This window comes from Balaenoptera musculus, chromosome 9 (genome assembly GCF_009873245.2).
Source record: "Balaenoptera musculus isolate JJ_BM4_2016_0621 chromosome 9, mBalMus1.pri.v3, whole genome shotgun sequence".
In the NCBI taxonomy this organism is placed as follows: domain Eukaryota; kingdom Metazoa; phylum Chordata; class Mammalia; order Artiodactyla; family Balaenopteridae; genus Balaenoptera; species Balaenoptera musculus.
The window spans coordinates 22,033,963-22,054,314 of NC_045793.1; the positions used below are offsets into that span (position 1 = coordinate 22,033,963).

At 34.8% G+C, this 20,352-nt stretch overlaps 1 protein-coding gene across 3 annotated transcripts in view; it reads right to left on the minus strand.

Moving 5' to 3' along the window:
* MKLN1 (muskelin 1) overlaps window positions 1-20,352 on the minus strand; it is a 359,471-nt gene that overhangs the window by 73,792 nt on the left and 265,327 nt on the right. For all 3 annotated transcript variants that reach the window (XM_036863622.1, XM_036863621.1, XM_036863624.1), the window contains 2 exons: window positions 18,006-18,071; window positions 5,647-5,759 (listed from right to left, as the gene is read on the minus strand). In XM_036863622.1, the coding sequence (XP_036719517.1) occupies window positions 5,647-5,759; window positions 18,006-18,071 (179 nt within the window). The remainder of the gene's footprint in view (window positions 1-5,646; window positions 5,760-18,005; window positions 18,072-20,352) is intronic.

Consider the following 20,352-nt stretch of genomic DNA (forward strand, 5'->3'; position numbering starts at 1 on the left):
AGATCCTGCAAGCCACGTGGCGTGGCCAAAAAAAAAGGTAAAAGAATAAAGGGGAAAAATACATGATCTTATCAATATATATATTGTAGAACAAGCACTTGATAAACTCAACAAATATTCATGAGGAAGAACTCACAGCAAACTAGGAATAGAAATGAACTTCCTCAATCTGATAAAGAATGTATGAAAATCCTAAAATCTAATTTTCCCTTTAATGGTGAAATACAGAATGCTTTCCTGCTAAGATGTGAAACAAAATAAGGATGTCTGTTCTCATCTCTTCTATTTAATACTGTACTGGAAGTGCAATAAGGCATTAAAAAATAAAATTAAAAGTTATGACAGAAAAAGAGAGTGGAAAGAAAGAAGTTAAAATTGTCTCTATTCACAGATGACAGGACTATTTGTTTAAAACATCCTAAGAAATCAACATAGAACAGAAGAGAAACCGTTAGAAATAATAAGTGGACTTAGAAAAGTGACACGATACAAACAAGTTGAAAATTAAAAATGTTTAAGTTTCATTTACAATAGCATGGAAAAATAAAATACACTGGGATCCATTTAATAAAAATAAAAAAGACCTCTAATCTGCAAACTCCGAGTGCTGGGAGGTAATGAATAAGACTGAAATAAATGGAAATTTAACCCTGTTCATGGATTAGAAGGCTCAGTATCATTAAGACATCAATTATCTCCAGATTGATTTATAGACTGAACACATTTCCAATCATAAGTCCAATAGTTTTAGAAATTGACAATATGATTCTAAAATTTATATGAAGATGTAAAGGACCTAGAAGAGTCAAAATAATTTTTAAAAAGAAGAACAAAAATGTCTTACATTACTTGACCTGAAGGAGTGTCATACTGGAATATGAATAGACCAAAAGATCATGGAGCAGATTAGAGTGTCCAAAGAGAGACATATACTTATATGCTCAATTGATTTTTGAGAAAGGTGCCAAAGCAGTTCAACAGGGAAAGAAGACAGGGAGCGACCAGAACTCTCATACATTTCTGGAAGGAATATAAAATAGTACAACCACTTTGGGAAAAGCTTTAACAGTTGCATCAATGGATGCTAAAAGGGCAAAAGTTTGATGAGTAACAGAATATTTTCATAGTCTCAAAATGTCTCCCCACAAATTACTTATTAATTATGGAGTGGGAAATCTGGTGAGCATCCTTCTTAAGCAAGTGATCAAAGCTAACATCAGACAAACTGACATGATGTGCCTGTCTCCTGAAAGGACATACTTAGGAGGACCCGATGTCCTCCACATGGCATTCCTGCTAAAAATGCTTAACCTATATCCAATGCTGGGGAAACACCAGACAGACCACATTGAAGGATAGTCTACAAAACAATTGCCCTGTATTCTTCAAAAATGCCAAGGTCAAGAAAGACAAAGAGAAGTCAAGGAACTGTTCCAGACTAAAGGACACTAAAGAAACATGACACTGAAATGTACTGCATGACCATGAATTGAGTCCTGGGTCAGGGACAGAGGTTTGGGGTAACAGTAAGATACCTATAAAGGACATTACTAAGGCATTATTTGGGTAACTGTTTATATGTGAAAAGGGAATGTGGATTAAAGCAGCAGTTCTCAGTGCAGTCTGGGGTCTTCAGGGATTCTACAAAGTCAAAGTTATATTCATAACAATACTAAGATAAAAAAATGTGTCTTTGCACTCTTACTCTCTTATAAGTGTATGTGATATTTTCCAGAGGCTACATGACTTTTGATATAGCAACTGAATGCAGAAGCAGGTATGAATCTGGCTGCCTTCTATTAAGTCACAATTAAAGAGATTCAGAAAACTATAAAACAGTGCTACTTGATATATGATGGTTGTCTCAAGGAAAAGCATCTATGCAGTTGTTTGAGTTGCAAGCTGACGTAGCTGCCTTTTCCAGGAAACATGATAATTTACTCAAAAGAAAACTAACAATCCAAGTATGGTTATTCAGACATTTTCTGAAAAATAAATGAAGTAAGTATGTTATTTTTGAAGAAAAACAACTGATAAAATTTGTTGCCAATAATAAAATGCACATTTTTAAGCAAATTTAGAATTTTAGAAAACTTCTACCTGACACTGTGATCTTGACACCTTCACAACACTTAAAAGATTTTTCTAATAAGAGTGATCAAATGTGGTTTGGGGGATACTGTATAATAATATGTCAACATTTGAAGACCTGCATAACTCAGGGAACCAGTATTTTTCAGGTGACCAACACACTGAGCAAAAAAACAAGCATGGGTAAAAGATCCATTCAAAGAGCAACACAGATCAGTGGATTTTAATGTAACAGAATTACAAAACATTAGCTGATATAGTTTCAGAGACTACAGTGCAATTATTTTTAAGAAGCAAACAACAACTTGTCAATTTGGGGTATAAGATCAAAAAAGAACATGTGCTATTATATAAAAAGGCTACTATTAAAATAATAGTTTCCTTTCCAAGAATGTATCAATATGAGGTCCAATCTTCTTCATATATCTCACATAAAACAACACGTTGCAAAAGATTAAATGCAAAAGCACATATGAGAATCTAGCTGTCTTCCACTAAGCTAGATATTAAAGAGATTTATAAAAATGCAAATCTAAAAATACAATTTGTTTTGAACTGATAAAAACTTACATGCATATCTACATGAACATTTAAAATAATTATTCTAAAAACTGAGCCATTCTATTATCTTTCAATCTACTACATGAGCTATTAGATACATTATTTAGTCTAAGTAAATTAAAGTGAATTAAATTAATTTTGGTTTTTCTGTGTGATTCGATATTTTTATAGATTATACTCCATTTAAAGTGAGTATCAAATAACGGTTGTATTTCCCTGTGCTGTACAATATATCCTTGTTGCTTAATTATTTTATACATAGTAATTTTGCTTTTTAATTGCATATCATACTTTTAAAACATATGCACTGGGGTATCATCAAACAATAAAACTTGTACTTACTGGTGTAAAAAACAAAATGAAACTCTGTTCAATTTTGGAAGGAATGAGCATTTTGCTGGAGCCATATATCCTCATTCACTTCACTGCTGGATCAACAAAAGGTTTTTAGGTGTTTAAATGAAGAAAGTAGTAATAAATTATAATAAATCTGAATTCCAGGACTGGATCACCACTTTACTTATCTCTATGGACTTCAAAATAACAGAAAAAAAGTGTTCTCATCAAAATAATTTCTGTATTTTCCCAGTACTAGTTTTAAATAATTAATTGCATTCTAAATATAACTTAGAATATTACATTAACATTACTTTTGAGGACCCCTGTAATCCATCGCCCTTTCCTGCCAAAAGAGCCACTCTCCTGAATTCTGTATTTGTCATTCCTTTGCTTTTCTCCAGCATTAATTTTTTATTTAACTTATCTGAACTATTTACTCACTAAAGAGTAAGCATATGATCCACGCCTTAAGGAATTCAGAGTCTCCACAGGGAAACAGAAATGTAAACCAATGATTACAGTAACCCATTCAAGGAATGTAAGGGGTTAAGTGTTCACACCAAAGGAAGCTTCTAATTCTGGTTAGGGAAGTCAAGAAAGGCTTCACAGAGGAACTGAAGTCTGAACTGTGTTTTAAAGAGTAAGTAGGCATACACTACATAAAAGCTGGGTGCATGGGAGGAGCAGCCTCTGTTAATTCCAAACTGGGAAAACACTATTACAAAGAACACAGGTGAGAACGTTGAATAATTCTAGCAACTATAAGTATGGCTAGCACATAACGTCAAACAATGAGGCTAGAAAAGTAGATGGGGACCAAATTATGATGAGAAATTTGAAGTTCTTACTCTAAGCAAAAGGAACTAAGGTAGATAAACTTCTTTATTATTGTTGTTGCTGTTATTACTCACACTTCCCTGTATCTATGCCCTTGGACAGTGCTGCCCATCACCCAATAACTGTGGATTTGGTCCCATGACTTCTTTTGGGAAAATGGGACAATAACAAATCTAATTGAGCGCTCATGTCTACTTCATCCTCCTTGCAGCCCTGCCCCTACATGAGAATAAGACTCATGCTAGCCAAGAGGAAGGTGAGTGGCTATGTAGAACAGAGCCAAGTAGTCTCAGAAGCTAATCTAGACTAGCTGACAGTCAGCTGACTCCTAGCACATGAGTGAGCACACCAATCTACAGACTTGTGAACAAAATAAATGCTTATTACTATATGCCACTAAAGTTTTGTGGGTGCTTGTAATGTAATATATGGAATGCAGTAGATAACAGAAACAGGGACTGAGGCTAACCATAGGGTTTAAGCAGAGGCGTCACATGGCCAAATTTTTTTTTTTTTAAAGACTGTGGTAATGAATGGACAATAGATCTGGAGATCAACAATGGAAGCAAAAAAGTTTAAGAAAGAAACCACAAAGTTGGAATTAGTGCCAAAAGGAATAGAGAGGAAGAAACATCTGAAACGCAATATTGAGTGCTAGAACCAGTGGAACTTTAGGCCCTAATTAGATACCCTCAATGAAGAAGAGGGAGGATTTCAGGATGAATTGTAGGCTTCTTGCAAGAAAAATTACAAATACAATTAACTCAGATTTAAAATAGTTTAAGAGAAATCAGATATGTATTCTTTTAAGATCTGTCTTTATTTTTGTTGAGGATAAAAATAATCATTTCAGAAAATGGTACTTTAATATTGAAAAGGCAAAGGCCATTTTCACAGGGATAATAAATAGAAATCAGAATTTTAAGATCTCTTTAAAAAGATAAAAACTACCCAAATGATTAACAAAGGAACACACCAAGTAAACAAGGATCTAATTTCCTAAGATTAAAGACATAGCACCAGATTTTTTAAAAATGGCCTTCCTAGATTAAAATCAGTGGTTTTGAATTACGTCTTTTCCTCCCCTTTTCATTGCTGCTATTACTGTTTTGTTTTAGTTTATTTTTCACCTTGTAATCTGAAACTGCTTAGAGGGAAAAAAGTACAATAAAAAATTCTATAATGATTAAAAAAATAATATATGAATATGTGCTTTATATCAGGGTATAATTAATTATGCACTTATTTAATTCAAAAAGTTAAATAAAAGAACGCCGTAAATCCAAGACATCCTATTCACTATGGAAAAGCTTTATGTATATATGTCTCAACAGACAGACTCACATATGAATACATAAATACAATTTTAGTTAAAAATAAAATATACATCATTTGTGAAAACTGATAAGATAGTCAAATAGTGAGGGGCCAAAATAGTAAGATAGTGAAGAATCAAAAGCACATTTTTCCAGAGGAAATAAAAATAAGATAAATGTTCAAAATAAGAGTAGAGGTGACAAGAACATGAGAAAAAAAAATAGTTACACAGTTACATTTTAACTAAAGTGGTTAAAAACTAAATTATATTAGATACCCATTTCTATTTATCTCTATAAAACAGATTTGTTCATGAACCAATAGTTGAAGAACCAGGTATAGAAGCTGGAATGCAAGAATACTTAAACCAAACTTGTCACCACAAATTATTCTGCTACCACTGCTGATAGACATTTACAAAGAATACAAATCATTCAGAAAAAGAAGTGTACGACCACACCCCTATCGTAATACAGATGGATGAAAAGTCTGAGAACTTGCCTCTTTCTCAGTGTCTCTAGAGATACATGTCCATTGGTTCTCTTTCACACTGTATGCCCAGAAGTCAGCAAGATCTTGTGTTCCATCCCAGCCACCAAACAAATAAACAGTCTCTGTGAAAATTAGAAAAATACGTGCAAAAAAAATAAACTTAAGAACAAAATTTAAGTACAGGCACACAAATCAAGCCATTGCTTCTAAGATCATTTAAGAAGGTACATCTAAGTAAACTTAAAAATGAGATTTTTAAACTGGTTAACATTCCAAAATAAATACTAGTATTTCCTAAATATAGGCATACGGAAGGGCTGCTGCAGAACCACTATCTTGAGAGATTTATAAATATAAAGATAACTAGGAGGCATCCCCTAAGATTCGGATTCCATAGGTCTTCAGTGGGTAAAAAGATTCAGTACTTTTAAAGTGTCCAGGGGGAATCCTGATGTGCAGCCAGTTTAGGAGTTTCTGTGTCAGGCCACAAAAAATTTACATTTACCAGCTTCTTAACAAAGCAGCTTCAGATAGTTAAAAAAAGGGAAAAGAAAAAAAAGAAATCCCAGAGGAATATACAGTGCAAAATATAACATAAAGCTATCTAGCTACTTCTGAAAAAACTTCACATTAAAACTGTTTTCTATTACAATACAAAAAACAATGGTTAAAACTAGCTGTGAGTTAAAGTTAGATATCTTTTTTTTTTTTTTTTTTAAATTATGAGTTTAAATTTATTTCTTTATTTCTTTTTGGGTGTGTTGGGTCTTCGTTTCTGTGCGAGGGCTTTCTCCAGTTGCGGCAAGCGGGTGCCACTCTTCATCGCGGTGTGCGGGCCTCTCACTATTGCGGCCTCTCCTGTTGCGGAGCACAGGCTCCAGACGCGCAGGCTCAGTAATTGTGGCTCACGGGCCCAGTTGCTCCGCGGCATGTGGGATCCTCCCAGACCAGGGCTCGAACCAGTGTCCCCTGCATTGGCAGGCGGACTCCCAACCACTGCGCCACCAGGGAAGCCCAAAGTTAGATATCTTAAGAATAAAGTGATGCATAGCCTTGATATTCCCATGGAAACTGGGGGAAATTTTTCCGAATATATTGTGGTAGATTTAAATCCTCAGAAATCAACTTTTAAGTCATTCCAGGTATCTTGAGAATTTGGTTTCTTCTAATTCTGAAATGTCTATTATACCTATGGACTTTATCACGTGATAAAACATTTCTTGCTCCGTGACCAGTGAAAATTTTTACCTTGCTTTATAAAATAATAGTGCCTTTCCTTTCTTCAAATATTTCTTCCCTTTGTAAATATCTTATGTCTACTGGTTATACATGCCTACCATTTTTTTAAGTTAAATATAATACATTACAGGAAAACTATAAAGCCATCTACTCTCTGACATGCCCTAGGCCAATATATGCGGAGACTGTCATCTAAATTACATCCCATCATGAAGGGTTGAAATGCACCTGGAAATATTGTAACACTACTTAAGAAAATTCTTGCCATTCATAGAGATGTCTTATAAGAGATTTTTGTCATATTTTCATATAATTTCAAACTCTAAGTGAATTGTCTAAGTGAAAGAACCTAGGGGAAATTAAAACAATGCTTCCGGATAAGAACAGACCACTGGAACAGTTCTAGTGCTAAATGGGTAATCAGGTATAGGTCACTTAACTTGCCTGGGTCCTGATTTTTTCATTTACAAACTCTCAGTGTGGTGGTAAAGTTCTTCAGATATAAGTTACATGAAAACATTCTGAAGGCTGTCAAGCATGAACAGCATTTCTACCTTTAAAACATGCACATATACACAAAATACTTTGTAGTTACTAAGTACCACTGACGCAATGAAAACAGTGTCATTGTATGTTTCCATGTCTAACCCAGTACCTTGAACACTTTTGGCTCTGTACAAATGTGAAATAATGGAAACTATTAAAAAACTGCCATCTCTCAGAAGTATAAAACAATCCATTATCATTAGTTAAGTAACATTCTGTTTCCCAAGTGGCACACAGTAATACCCAGATACTGAGAATTCTACGGAAAAAAATTAAAGAATTTTCATCTGACTTAAAAATTATTTGCCAAGGCCTCACTATAAATGCAATTAACCCCATTAAATTCTGAAGCCTGGAGAGGGAAGGGGTATATAACTGAAATAGCAATAGCAATTGACCTTTTGTTTTACAGTGTTTCTGGGCACCCTTTGGATAAGGTTACCCTGGTTCACTAACTTTAATAACCCTTCCTCTTGGGATCTGGGTTCTCAATGTTCTTTCTGAAAAGCAGGTCTCTTTGTACGCATAAATTCTCACAGCAAAGAAAACCCACATTTCCACAACAGCCTCATTGATAGCTGAGCAAAATAAAATCTGGCACAGAGCAAGCATCCCAATGGAATTAATCCAAGATGTCATTCTTGTTCGTGAATGCTTTGTGGTCCCAGTTAAAGTTTAATAGTAAAACTGAATGAATCAGATGGTAACAGGACCTTTTGACATACCTGAATGAAATGTATAACAAAATTTTAATTAAATCATCTAATCATTTAAGTTAAATCATTCAGGAATGAAATATTATCTAGAAACAAACACCAGCAAAAATATTATTTAATGCATAAAGGATACCAAAAACTTTTAAAGATTATAGAAATAATCAGACAAAACTGTAGTGAGAAGAAAGTAGAAAAAAGAAAATGCTATTATTTGCAACATGGCAGTAGCCTGGTTTACTGGATGTCCACTCTCATGCTTATAGGTTATATAACAATTCATGTACATCCCTAGGGCAGTACAATCCTCCTCATGCAGCAGCCCTTTCTCTGTATTTTTTCTTAAAGGAGCACAGGCTACAGAGGCTATTTCTCCCAGACTCACTGAAATGTTCACTCAACATTTTTTGAGTACTAATCTGAATTGGCAAGGCACTTTAGAGAATAAAAATAAAGAAGACATCATCCCTACCCTCAAGGAGCTTACAATTTAGTGAAGAATATAAAACAAGTACATTAATCACCATAATGCAATGTAGACTAAGTGCCATAAGAAAGGTAAAAAGCACCACAGGGGTTCAAAAAAGGGAAAGGAATATACCAGATTGAGGGGACTCAGGAAGATTTCATGGTGACAGTGGTATCTGACCTATGCATCAGAAAGTGTCTTTGTTGGTAGAATGAAGGAAAGAGAAGAGGACTTTTCAAGCAGAGTAAAAAGTAAAACAAGGGTACAGAGACAGAAAAACACACAGAAAGTGTTTTAAAAGACACAGAATCTAAAGTCAGGCAGATCTTGGATGGAACTGCAGCTCTATCACCACAGCTGTGTGACCAACACCAAATTCCTTAACCACTGGTTTCCTCAGCTCTAAAATGGCACAGAGTACCTATCTCCTAAAGCTACCATGAGAATTAAATAATGCATGCACAGTGGTGAAAACTGTGTGATGAATAAACACACTGTTCATTTTAAAAGAACAAAAAAAAGTAGTGGAGTGGAGATAAGTTAAAAAGACAGGTAGTGGCCACATCATGAAATGGGTTAAATGACAATATAAAGGTTTTGAACTTGACTCCACAGACAGTATAGTATTAAATAGCAACAGAAGATTTTAAGCAGAGATGTGACATGGTCAGATCTGAACTTGCAGCATATAGGACTTACTGAAAAGGAGGAGCCAGGGAAACAGAAAGATCGGAAATAAAGTGACCAATAATAGCCTATGTTCAAGATATCAAACCAATTTCATTCTCAGAGACTAAATGAATCAATCACCAATCAATCAATCAGTTATTACTCAGGCCACAAAAGCTAAAATGCAACCAGTCTTTTTTACAGGTCTTTTTTTGTATCAGTATTAAATAACCCCTACAACTACTTACTACCAATAGTACTAATCTATAGATCTTAAATACACTAAGAAAAAGGTAGAAATGTTAACACATCAGTTTCTTCACACCATTTTGCACAAAGAAGCAGGCTTTTTATTTTATGAGCCCAACTGCAATATCTATCCTCCTCCTCTGATTCTTAGGGGTAAATCAGACTATGCTGATTGCATAATCCTCCACAAGATGGCACACTATTTTCGTAATTAAATCCATCTTTCCACTTTGAAACAGTATAGAATGCATATACTATGCACTGACATAGCATGGGCCCAACCTTATATAAAATTCAAGTGTCAAAAAGAAGAGGTAGGTGGAGGGTTACTAGGCTTGTAACAGAGGTTAGCTTAATTCCTAGTTTAATGTAGACACGAAGAGAAAAACAAATGAAATTAAAAAAAAAAAACTTTTAAGAAACACAAATTTATATTCAAAATAAAAATGAACCCTGTCAGGACATTTAGTTTAAGAGTTTAATCCTTCTGAAAGTGTAGTTAATAGGACATTAGATTGAAATTAGAATTTTTGAAGGGAAGAATAAATTAGAAGGGGAAAGATATTTTATATGCTCTTTAACCTTACCTTCCTTAGCCATTCCCTTGAACTCTCAAGACCCAGCGGATTATCAACTGGATTCATCTGTCTCTCTTTTTAAAAAGAGCTATATTTCTTTTTTTTTTTTTTAATTGGTGAATTTTTGTGTAGCCTTTTTTTTTTAAATTTATTTATTTTATTTATTTATTTTTGGCTGCATTGGGTCTTTGTTGCTGCGCGTGGGCTTTCTCTAGTTGCCCTGAGTGGGGGCTACTCTTCCTTGTGGCGCACGTGTTTCTCATCGCCGTGGCTTCTCTTGTTGTGGAGCACGGGCTCTAGGTGTGCGGCACGCAAGCTCAGTAGTTGTGGCTCATGGGCTCTAGAGCGCAGGCTCAGTAGTTGTAGCACACGGGCTTAGTTGCTCCATGGCATGTGCGATCTTCCTGGACCAGGGCTCGAACCTGTGTCCCCTGCATTGGCAGGCGTATTCTTAACCACTGTGCCACCAGGGAAGTCCCGAGAGCTATATTTCTTACATAAGGCTATGATTACAAAACTAGAGACTGATCTTTTGGGTGAATTCAACATATGGCTGTAATTTCCCTGCTAAAAGGTTGTATTTTCTGCCTATGACAATATACTTTGTATTAGGGCTATATTTTAGAATTCCTTTCTGATAACTGTATGAAAGAAAAAGATTCGTGTCATACGTAGCTACAAAAATAGTCATATGAATATATTTGTATTTAAAAACCAAAACCCATGTTTACCTACTTTCTTCAATAGCTTCTTTAAAGAATATCAAGGAAAACCATTATGTGGCATTAAAAAAAAATATGAAAGCACTTTACATATAATTGGTACAGTCAGAGAGGTTCAGATTTCCACAGAACAGTTCTTTCAAGTGACAAGCAACTTCTTTTATAGATACCAAATACTGGGGTTTTGCCTAAATCTTACTACCTATTCTGCTTGAGAGAGGGAAAAAGGCTGGTACCGTAGGTTCTTAAAATTCAATGAGAGTTGAACAAAGAATTGCCTGGTACCATGGATATTTTAAGTTTTCATCTGGACAGACTTCCACACTGAAGCAAAACAGACATGCCTTTTTCTCTTTCTATTTGCCTTATTTTACCCAGAGTTGAAACCCAATTCAGAGTTGAATAACCTAAGTAGAGAAATGCCAGGTATAGGAATTATGATCAATAAAATTGACATATATTCCCAAGTAGGACAAAATACTACATTCCTTCTCTACTACATTCAATACAATACTACATTCTTCTCTGGTAAGAATAATAGAATTCACTTAGGATAGAAGAAAGCTTTGAAAAATCAGAGTAAAATTTATGCCACCATGTACTTTTTAAAATGGTGAGTCTATCCTTAGAGCTGTAGCAAAATGAAAAAAATATCTACAGACTGAAAAAGGAAAAGAAAATTCAGGGACTATTAATTTTTTAATATTTAAGAAAACAAGATAAATGAAACACTGGGAAGCAGTAATTGCTTCGAAATACAAGTCACTTTAAAGAAGCTGAAACAAGCTCTATGAAGTTTTAGTCTAGTGAAATACCTGGCACATTGGAAGCACCCAATAAATGTTAGCAATTATTAGGTCAGCTATTGTTCCTTACTCTTTATATCTGCAATAGCTTTTAATAAGGATGTAAAGGAATCAACTATGTTTTTCAATTTCACTTTATGGTATTTTATAAGTGAAGTGATATGCTTTATTAGTATTTATGTATTTAAAATTTGCTGAGGTCTCAGGACTTACCTCACAATCTACTGTATTTTCTGTTTTCACCCATCACACCTGAGATTTTCACTGTATCTTCAGCATTAGAAAACTAAGGACCACTATAGTAACAGCAGCAAAAACATGGGCTTTAGAGCCAGACAGTCCTACAGACCTGTGTTCAAATCCTAGCTCCACAGTCCTGGACACAGCACCACCTATTCTGTAAAATGAAGGTATCTACCTTTTCAGTTGTAAATGAAACGTATAAACATATAAAAGTGCTAATCCCAATCTCTACATGTATTAGGTATTTAATAAATATTACTCCTCAGGTAAAAAAAAAAGTTCTAGTCTAGTGAAGATGTTCTTAACTCGTTGATGATCTGAATTCATGGATTCTCTTCCAGAAAAATGTACATACAAACAAAATTTTGTATATAACTTCAACAGATTAAGAGTCCTTGCTTAGGAAACCTTCAAATAGCATATTTAAAATAAGGAGTGGGCTTCTCTAAACTATATTTCACTACTTAGGCACCAACCTTATAAAGACATAACTTCTAGTTTCTTCAAATTCTACTTGGGGAAAGTCACTCTACTACTAAATCAACCTAATCCTTAACGAAAAAGTTCTTAAAATGAGTTTTAATATTTTTTCCTAAAAATCTAAAAGTGTATTTATCCTTTCCTTTCTAAAACATCAATAAGGGCAATATATACAAAAGATGAAACAATTATACCAAAATAATATTGGTTAGTTAGAACGTGGAATTATGGGTGAGATTTTTTTTTCCTCAACACAGCACTGCTTTTCATGTTGTTTTAAATTGCTTTTCAAAAATTTTTAAATTGTTTAAAAATATTTCCACTGTGAGATTCTGTCAAAAAAACAAACACAAAAGAAAGATCTCTAAATTTACATCAAATTCTCTCAGTGGAACTAATCAGTATACATTTGTAGATTAATATGTTGCATATAAAAATACATATTATATAAATAATATATATCGATACTTACATATAAGACATTATTTCATTTAACTCTCACAGCAACTTAATTTATTATTCCTGTTTTTATTGTCATTATAACTCATTCAAGATCAAACAAAAAGTCGGTGGTAAAGTCAGGATTGAAATCCAGATATGTCTCTCTCTCTTTCTAACACACACACACACACACACACACACACACACACACACACACACACTTCCTTACCACACACTCAACCTCCAACCACTATATTTAATTGTTATATCAGTAAGACTGGACTAGAAAAGGTTCTTTCAGAGACTTAACAAGAAATACAACTTTGAAGATGATTAAAATCAACCTGATGATAGCAGTTATAAGACTCTGGTGCATAAATGATGAAATAAAAGTATATGAAACCACCTTGGTAAATTATGCTATTAATAATTTTACAACAGAAGTAGAATTTCTAGAGAAAAAAATCCCAAAGATATCCCAGATTCTGCTCCTACACCCAAATTAAATTCAGAAAGCACCAACTGTTACCCTAAAAAAATGCAAAGTCTACATAACATTTAATTTTTCTACCTAGGTCCCAAGGTAATAAGAACTACAGCTTTAAGGAAATATAGTCTATATACTAGAAAAGAACAAACAGAATCACCAGAAAATTTAAATATATTAGAGTATAACCAATAACATAAATTCACCTCAGAAAAATATCAGCATATTACAACAAATGACATCATGACACAATCCACCCATCAAGGTTTAAAGCAATATCAGAGTGTAGTTTCCAAGTAAATATTTTTCAACTTGAAGGAAAATGGATTTTAAAATTTTGATTCAGTTCAACAAATATTTAGTACACACTTACTCCATACCAGGCTTTGCGGCCATAAAAATAAATAATGCAAGATTCTTGTCTTTCTCCCATCAATAAGAATATTGGGTATGGGAGGTAGAAAGGAGAAAGCTGAATAGAGAGGAATGGGATACATAACACCTACACAAGCAACTCTAAAACAATTTGGAAATCATTATAGTAAAAACCATAGTATGAACAAAGTGCTATGTAAATACAGAAAGGGAAATGCTTATTCTGCCTGGACCTGTCTCCTGAACCCCAAACAATATATCTAACCACTTACTTGACATATCTATATACGTGAATGTCTAACTGGCATCTCAACCTGTCTAAAAACAAGTTGCTGAACAACCCACCATATTTAATCCACTTGTTTTACCTATCTTAGGGAATGGCTATACTATTTTCCCAACTACTCAGGTCAAAACCTTGAGTCATTCATTACTCGTTTCGCTCACACCTCATATCCAATCCATCAGTAAATCCTGTCAGCTGTATGTGACATCTTCAAAATACATCCCAAATCTGACCAATTCTCAACACTGTGATCACCACTCTAGTAAAAGCCAATGCTATCATCACTTCTCTGGTAAGGAACTGCCTCCTAAAAGGTCGCTCTGCTTCTGCCCTTCACCCAATTTGTTTTGTTAAAATGCAAAGTCAGTAACATTTCTCAAAACCCAACAATATTTTCCTTTAATCATCTCACTATGAGTAAAGGTTAAAGTTCTTACAAAAGAACTCAACACAATTGCCCCTCACTATCTCTCTGACTTTATCGCCTTTACTCTCTTCCTCACCCACCTTATATCTAGCAACAAATAATCTGGAAAAAAAACAAGAGTAGAGGAAAGGTGGGCAAGAGTTTACTTTGGAAACACTATTATTTTAACAATGAATACCACTTACACAGAGCAAGGAATTTCATTTGAAATTTTATATGAATACCAGCAGTATTTACTTACCATGTAATGTCAAAACTTAATAGAAATATTTAACCCTTTAAAAAATACATAGGTAATGAATCTTCCCAGTAAACTCCACAAAGGCAGATAAAAATATTACATACCATTTCACGAGTATCATGGGCCTCCTAAAAGCCCATTCATGAAGCCTCATCTAAGAAAACAAGGAAATACTAAGAGGATAGAGCATGGTGATAGAAAGGAATATAGACAGCAATGGTTAGCTGAAACAAAAGAGTGGGAATGCCAGGGTATGGCAGTTACTAGACTTTTGAATGGCATTTTTAAAATTCCTTTTGTTTTCTCTTGATATAGCAGATTCCTGGATTACCCACCCTCACAACCAGATACCTGTTTAAACGTAACCTAAACCACTATTCTAGAGTCTTATGAAAGTTCAAAGCTTTTTCTGACTTGGTTGAGTCCTAGGGCATCTTTCCTTACATTTCTCTCTGCTTCCAGACACCTGAATCCTCAGAAGCTGCATTTCTCCTCTATCTCAATCTGGATCCCAACCCTAATTGCATCACCAGTTCATTTATATATATTTATAAAGAATTCCATACCAATATGTTTTACACACCATCCCTATAACTCATACTCCCTATTACTCATACAAAGGATCATCTGAATGTGGTTAAACCCCTTCAACTTCACCGTTCACATAGTTATTAGTGTTTCCACACTATAAGTGGTAATGGTAACATATTGACCATCAAGCTCACTTGAGTTATGGACAACTTTATATTAACTATCATGATTATTTAGTTTTACCAGACTTTAAATTTTTGGTTCCTGTTAAAGGCTCAAAATCTCGTTTAATCATCACACATGAACCTAAATAAAGCTTGACCCAGCATTAAGAAAGTTTGGGGGGGGTGGGAAAAAAGCACTGAAACAGATACAAAATGGCTCTAAATAAAAATCCCTCTATTGGGGGGCTTTCCTAGTGGCGCAGTGGTTGAGAATCTGCCTGCCAATGCAGGGGACAGGGGTTCGAGCCCTGGTCTGGGAAGATCCCACATGCCACGGAGCAACTAGGCCCATGAGCTACAACTACTGAGCCTGCGCGTCTGGAGCCTGTGCCCCGCAACAAGAGAGGCCGCCACAGTAAAAGGCCCGCACACCGCGATGAAGAGTGGCCCCCGCTTGCCGCAACTAGAGAAAGCCCTCGCACAGAAATGAAGACCCAACACAGCCAAAAATAAATAAATAAATTAATTAATGGAAAAAAAAATCCCTCTATTGATGGCTAAGCCCCTAAATTTCCTATAGTAGAAATATTTGCTTAAAAATATATTCACAAAGTACTTTTATTACATTTTTATCAACTAGTGCTCATACAGAAGTATGGATACTGATCAATTTTTCATTGTAGACCTTTGTCAACCTATAATAAATCCTCAGAAACTATGAGAGATTATGCCTTTAAAGATTCCATCTGGAATATATCCCATGCCTATAATAAGTCATTCTTACTTAGTTACAATGACTTACTTTAAGTCATTGCTTTCTTATAATTATTGTTTCTAAAGCAAACCAAGTAAATACTGAAACAACTCTTTTCCTCTCCTTGAAATATTTTTTTAAAGGGAATGGGGATAAGGACCTTGAGTCTGCTGAAACCCTGCCCTTAATGCATAAAACCAAGATATTACAGAAAAATATGTGGACCTTTATCACTATATGCTGTAAGTATTTTACTTCAAGGATCTCTGACCTGAAAAGTCAGCATTTAATCGTCAATGACTCTGCTCACACAAAGTTCTGTCAGGATATTTGCCTATCATTTGAATCTTCTCATTTTCCATTCTCAAATATCATGGATTACAAAAAAAGAGAAAAACTTTCTCTTTCCTTACACATTTATTTTACCTATTTTATACAGTCCATATTCCACAATAAGCAACACAGTAAGCACTATGAAAATTCCTTCTGCTCCCTGATAAGGTGAACTTTAAATGTTAAAGTAAACCACATTACTTTCGCATTTAAAGAAAAGAGCATTTTGTCTAGAAAATTAAAGGAGCTTTTCAACACTCTTTTTTAGTATTTTATTAGCAATTTTTAAAAAAAGAATTTAATAATATTTTCATCATGACTGAGAAAAAGAAGAACAGCATTATAAATTCCACTGTATGTTCAAAAGAGGAGAAAAGCTACTGTAGACGATCTAAACACAAATTTTCAACTGTTTTTTTATACTGTATTTAATTTTGGATTAAAAAAAATTTCTGTATAGATCTGGTTCTTTGAGAAATAAGCATGTGCGTATTTACTGAACTCTCAGGTAGAAAAAAAGACGCTTAAGACTCTACAGCTGAGTCAAGCCTATTTTTGTGGGAAGGAAGGGGTCTGGGAAGAGGGGCCAAGATTAGGAAAGCAAATTCCTATGCCTCAAAATGAACCTTTTCCAAAGAGACCCTAATAATACTCCCAAACAAACTCACAGGTTACTACACAAATTTAGCAGTTAATTTTAAATATTATAATTCCTCCTTTTACTTATAAAACATTTGTGAAAATACATTAATGCCTAGATGATTATCTGCATTGCAATAATCTTAGTAATTATAATGAGTCAAAAAAACTTTATTCCTGAAGCACTACTGTCAGCATAATACAATAATAGAACAGAGTTTTTATTACACTTGGAAAAAGTAAAATATTATTTGGGTGGATACTGGCATTGTATGTGGTAAAGTTTTCTAAAACCAAATAATAAAATAAAATTATACAAAATTCTTGGTATTATTTGCTTTTCAAGACGGTAGTTTGAAACCTATTATAATTTTAGCATTAACCTCTAAATATAACGGTATTTAAGCTGTTCTAGGCTGTAGAAACCTAAGGAAAATTTTCAGTATCAAGTTGCAGAATAAAATTAAAAAGGCAGCAAAGAAGACTAACTAAAACAAATTACTTATAGGCTTGTGGACAGTGTTTAGCAATTTATGCATCTACCAACACTTAGGCTACTTAATTTTACATTCTCTCCCTCTAAAATATATCTTAATTCTCTTTTACTGCAACAATTCCCATATTATGGCATTAAAATATAAATGCACTAAAAATCCAGAAATACTCCACAGTATACTATGGAAATCAAACACATATAAAACTACACACACACACACACACACACGGCTCTAAAGGGCTGCACGTTACATTTCTTTTAGGTCATCTAATTTCATTTGTGCAGCAGCCTCCCCTCCCTGACGTGCCATTGCTTAGTTTAGGTTATACCTGTAGATAATGCCTATTTTCTTTGCTACTTGGTTATGGCCAATGACACTTAACTTGGTAAGGAATGGAAAGAAGCACATTTATGAGTACCTGATATTTAATAATGTATAGTTTTTTAAAGAATTTGCTTTCCATTCCAAGTAGTCCTCACCTGTTTGAACATCAATAACCATCTGATGGCCTCCTCTCATTCCTGGTCGGTTATCTTCTCCATCACCTGAAGTAGAAACAATATTTTCTTTAAATGAATACCATAGAACAACTGCATATCCAGAGTAACTTCATTCATAAGTCTGTAATGAGTAGTGAAAATAACACACACTTATTCTTTCAATATTAAGAATAAGAGGACTCGTAAGAGACATAATATGACATAACTAAGTTTATAATAATTATCTTGCTCCTTTTTTCTAATTGCTTTCAGGCTCTTAATGCAACTGGAAGCTACTTTCAACTTATTTAGGACCAATGCCATAAATCAGCAAAGACACAGGATATTCCACAAAAATGTAAAATCTCTAAACTAGTGAAGTGACAAAGTGAAGATGGAAAACAATCACAGAACTAGATCACAGGTCTATAACTCCAGGCATGGTTTATTAGTATAATGAGCATAAAACTAGCTACTGAAAACTAAGATGCTAGCAAGTTTTACATTAATGATAATTTCCTCACTGTATTAATTTTGTGCCAATATTTCAGAAATCATCTCCCACATAATCTACCAACTATTTTATTTGAGTAGTACTGTCTGACAAAATGTAAGATTTGCTTCCCTTTGATTCTTATTTACATCACAAAGCTTAATAGGCAGGTTTAAATATAATCAGTGAAAATTTTAAACCTCTGAAGGAGAAAACTATTGTTTAACTTATATTTATCTTACTTTATATCAGATCTTTTATATATGAAGATATAACAATTTCAACGGTTCAAAAGGTTACAGGATTCTAATGCCTTACTTGATGTAAACCAGAAAACCTGAGGTTTTCTTTGTAACTCTCCCATTAATTGAAATACTTTACTTTAGGTAATAACTTTCCCTGTATCAGCTTTCTCCTATGTAAAATAGGGAACATCCAAATTTTTTTTTTAATTGTGTTTTTTAGGTAAAGGGCATTTTTATTTTTATTTTTTATTTATGTATTTTTTGGCCACGCCCTGCGGCATGCGGGATCTTAGTTCCCCAGCCAGGGATCAAACCCATGCCCCCTGCACTGGGAGCCCAGAGTCTTAACCACTGGACTGCCAGCAAAGTGCCGGGAACATCCAAATTTTTACTAATTCCACAGGGGTATTATGAAAAAGACTGAAATGTCAGTTCTTGTATACTATAAATAAGATGCAAAACTGAAGCTGTATTCAAGCACTAAACATTCAGAAGTTTCCTGCAAATTCTTTCTCCTTTTTAATAGCTAGGTTTAGAATTTACAGCTCATTATTATTGAAGTTTCACCCTTTTCTTCCTTCTTCCCCCAATTAGTAAAGTCAGTATTACCACTTTCAAGAACAGATTAAGAGGGACTTCCCTGGTGGCACAGTGGTTAAGAATCCGCCTGCCAATGCAGGGGACACGGGTTCGAGCCCTGGTCTGGGAAGATCCCACATGCCGCAGAGCAATTAAGCCCGTGCACCGCAACTACTGAAGCCCGCGTGCTCTAGGGCCCGCATGCTGCAACTACTGAAGCCTGAGCGCCTAGAGCCCATGCTATGCAACAAGAGAAGCTACCGCAATGAGAAGCCCGTGCACTGCAACGAAGAGTAGCCCCTGCTCACTGCAACTAGAGAAAGCCCGCATGCAGCAACGAAGACCCAATGCAGCCAAAAAAAAAAAAAAAAAAAATTAAAAAGTAGGGACTTCCCTGGTGGTGCAGTGGTTAAGAATCCAGCTGCCAATGCGGGGGACACGGGTTTGAGCCCTGGTCTGGGAAGATCCCACATGCCGCAGAGCAACTAAGCCCGTGTGCCACAACTGCTGAGCCTGCTGCGCTCTAGAGCCTGCAAGCCACAACTACTGAGCCCATGTGCCGCAACTACTGAAGCCCGCGCATCTAGAGCCTGTGCTGCGCAACGAGAGAAGCCACCGCAATGCAACAAAGAGGAGCCCCCACTTGCCGCAACTAGAGAAAGCCCGCACGCAGCAAGGAAGACCTAACGCAGCCAAAAATACGTAAAATAAATTTTTAAAATAAATAAATAAAAAATAAATAAAGAAGACAGATATTTGATCATTAAAAAAAGAACAGACTGTCAGTATGTTTGCCTTTTATATATTTAATTAATCCATTAGTTTTCAAATATACTAGTCTGTTTGCTACAACATGCACTTCTGAAGAAAATTACCTCATATATGACTGATAAAGCAGGAAAATGATGCTTATATAACTCAGAAATTATGGAGGTTCATAAGCAATTTTCTCCAGTATATTAATGTTTAACACTATTTGAGGAAAGCTTTCTCACACTTAAAATGAAGGCTTTAGCAATGTATGAAGACC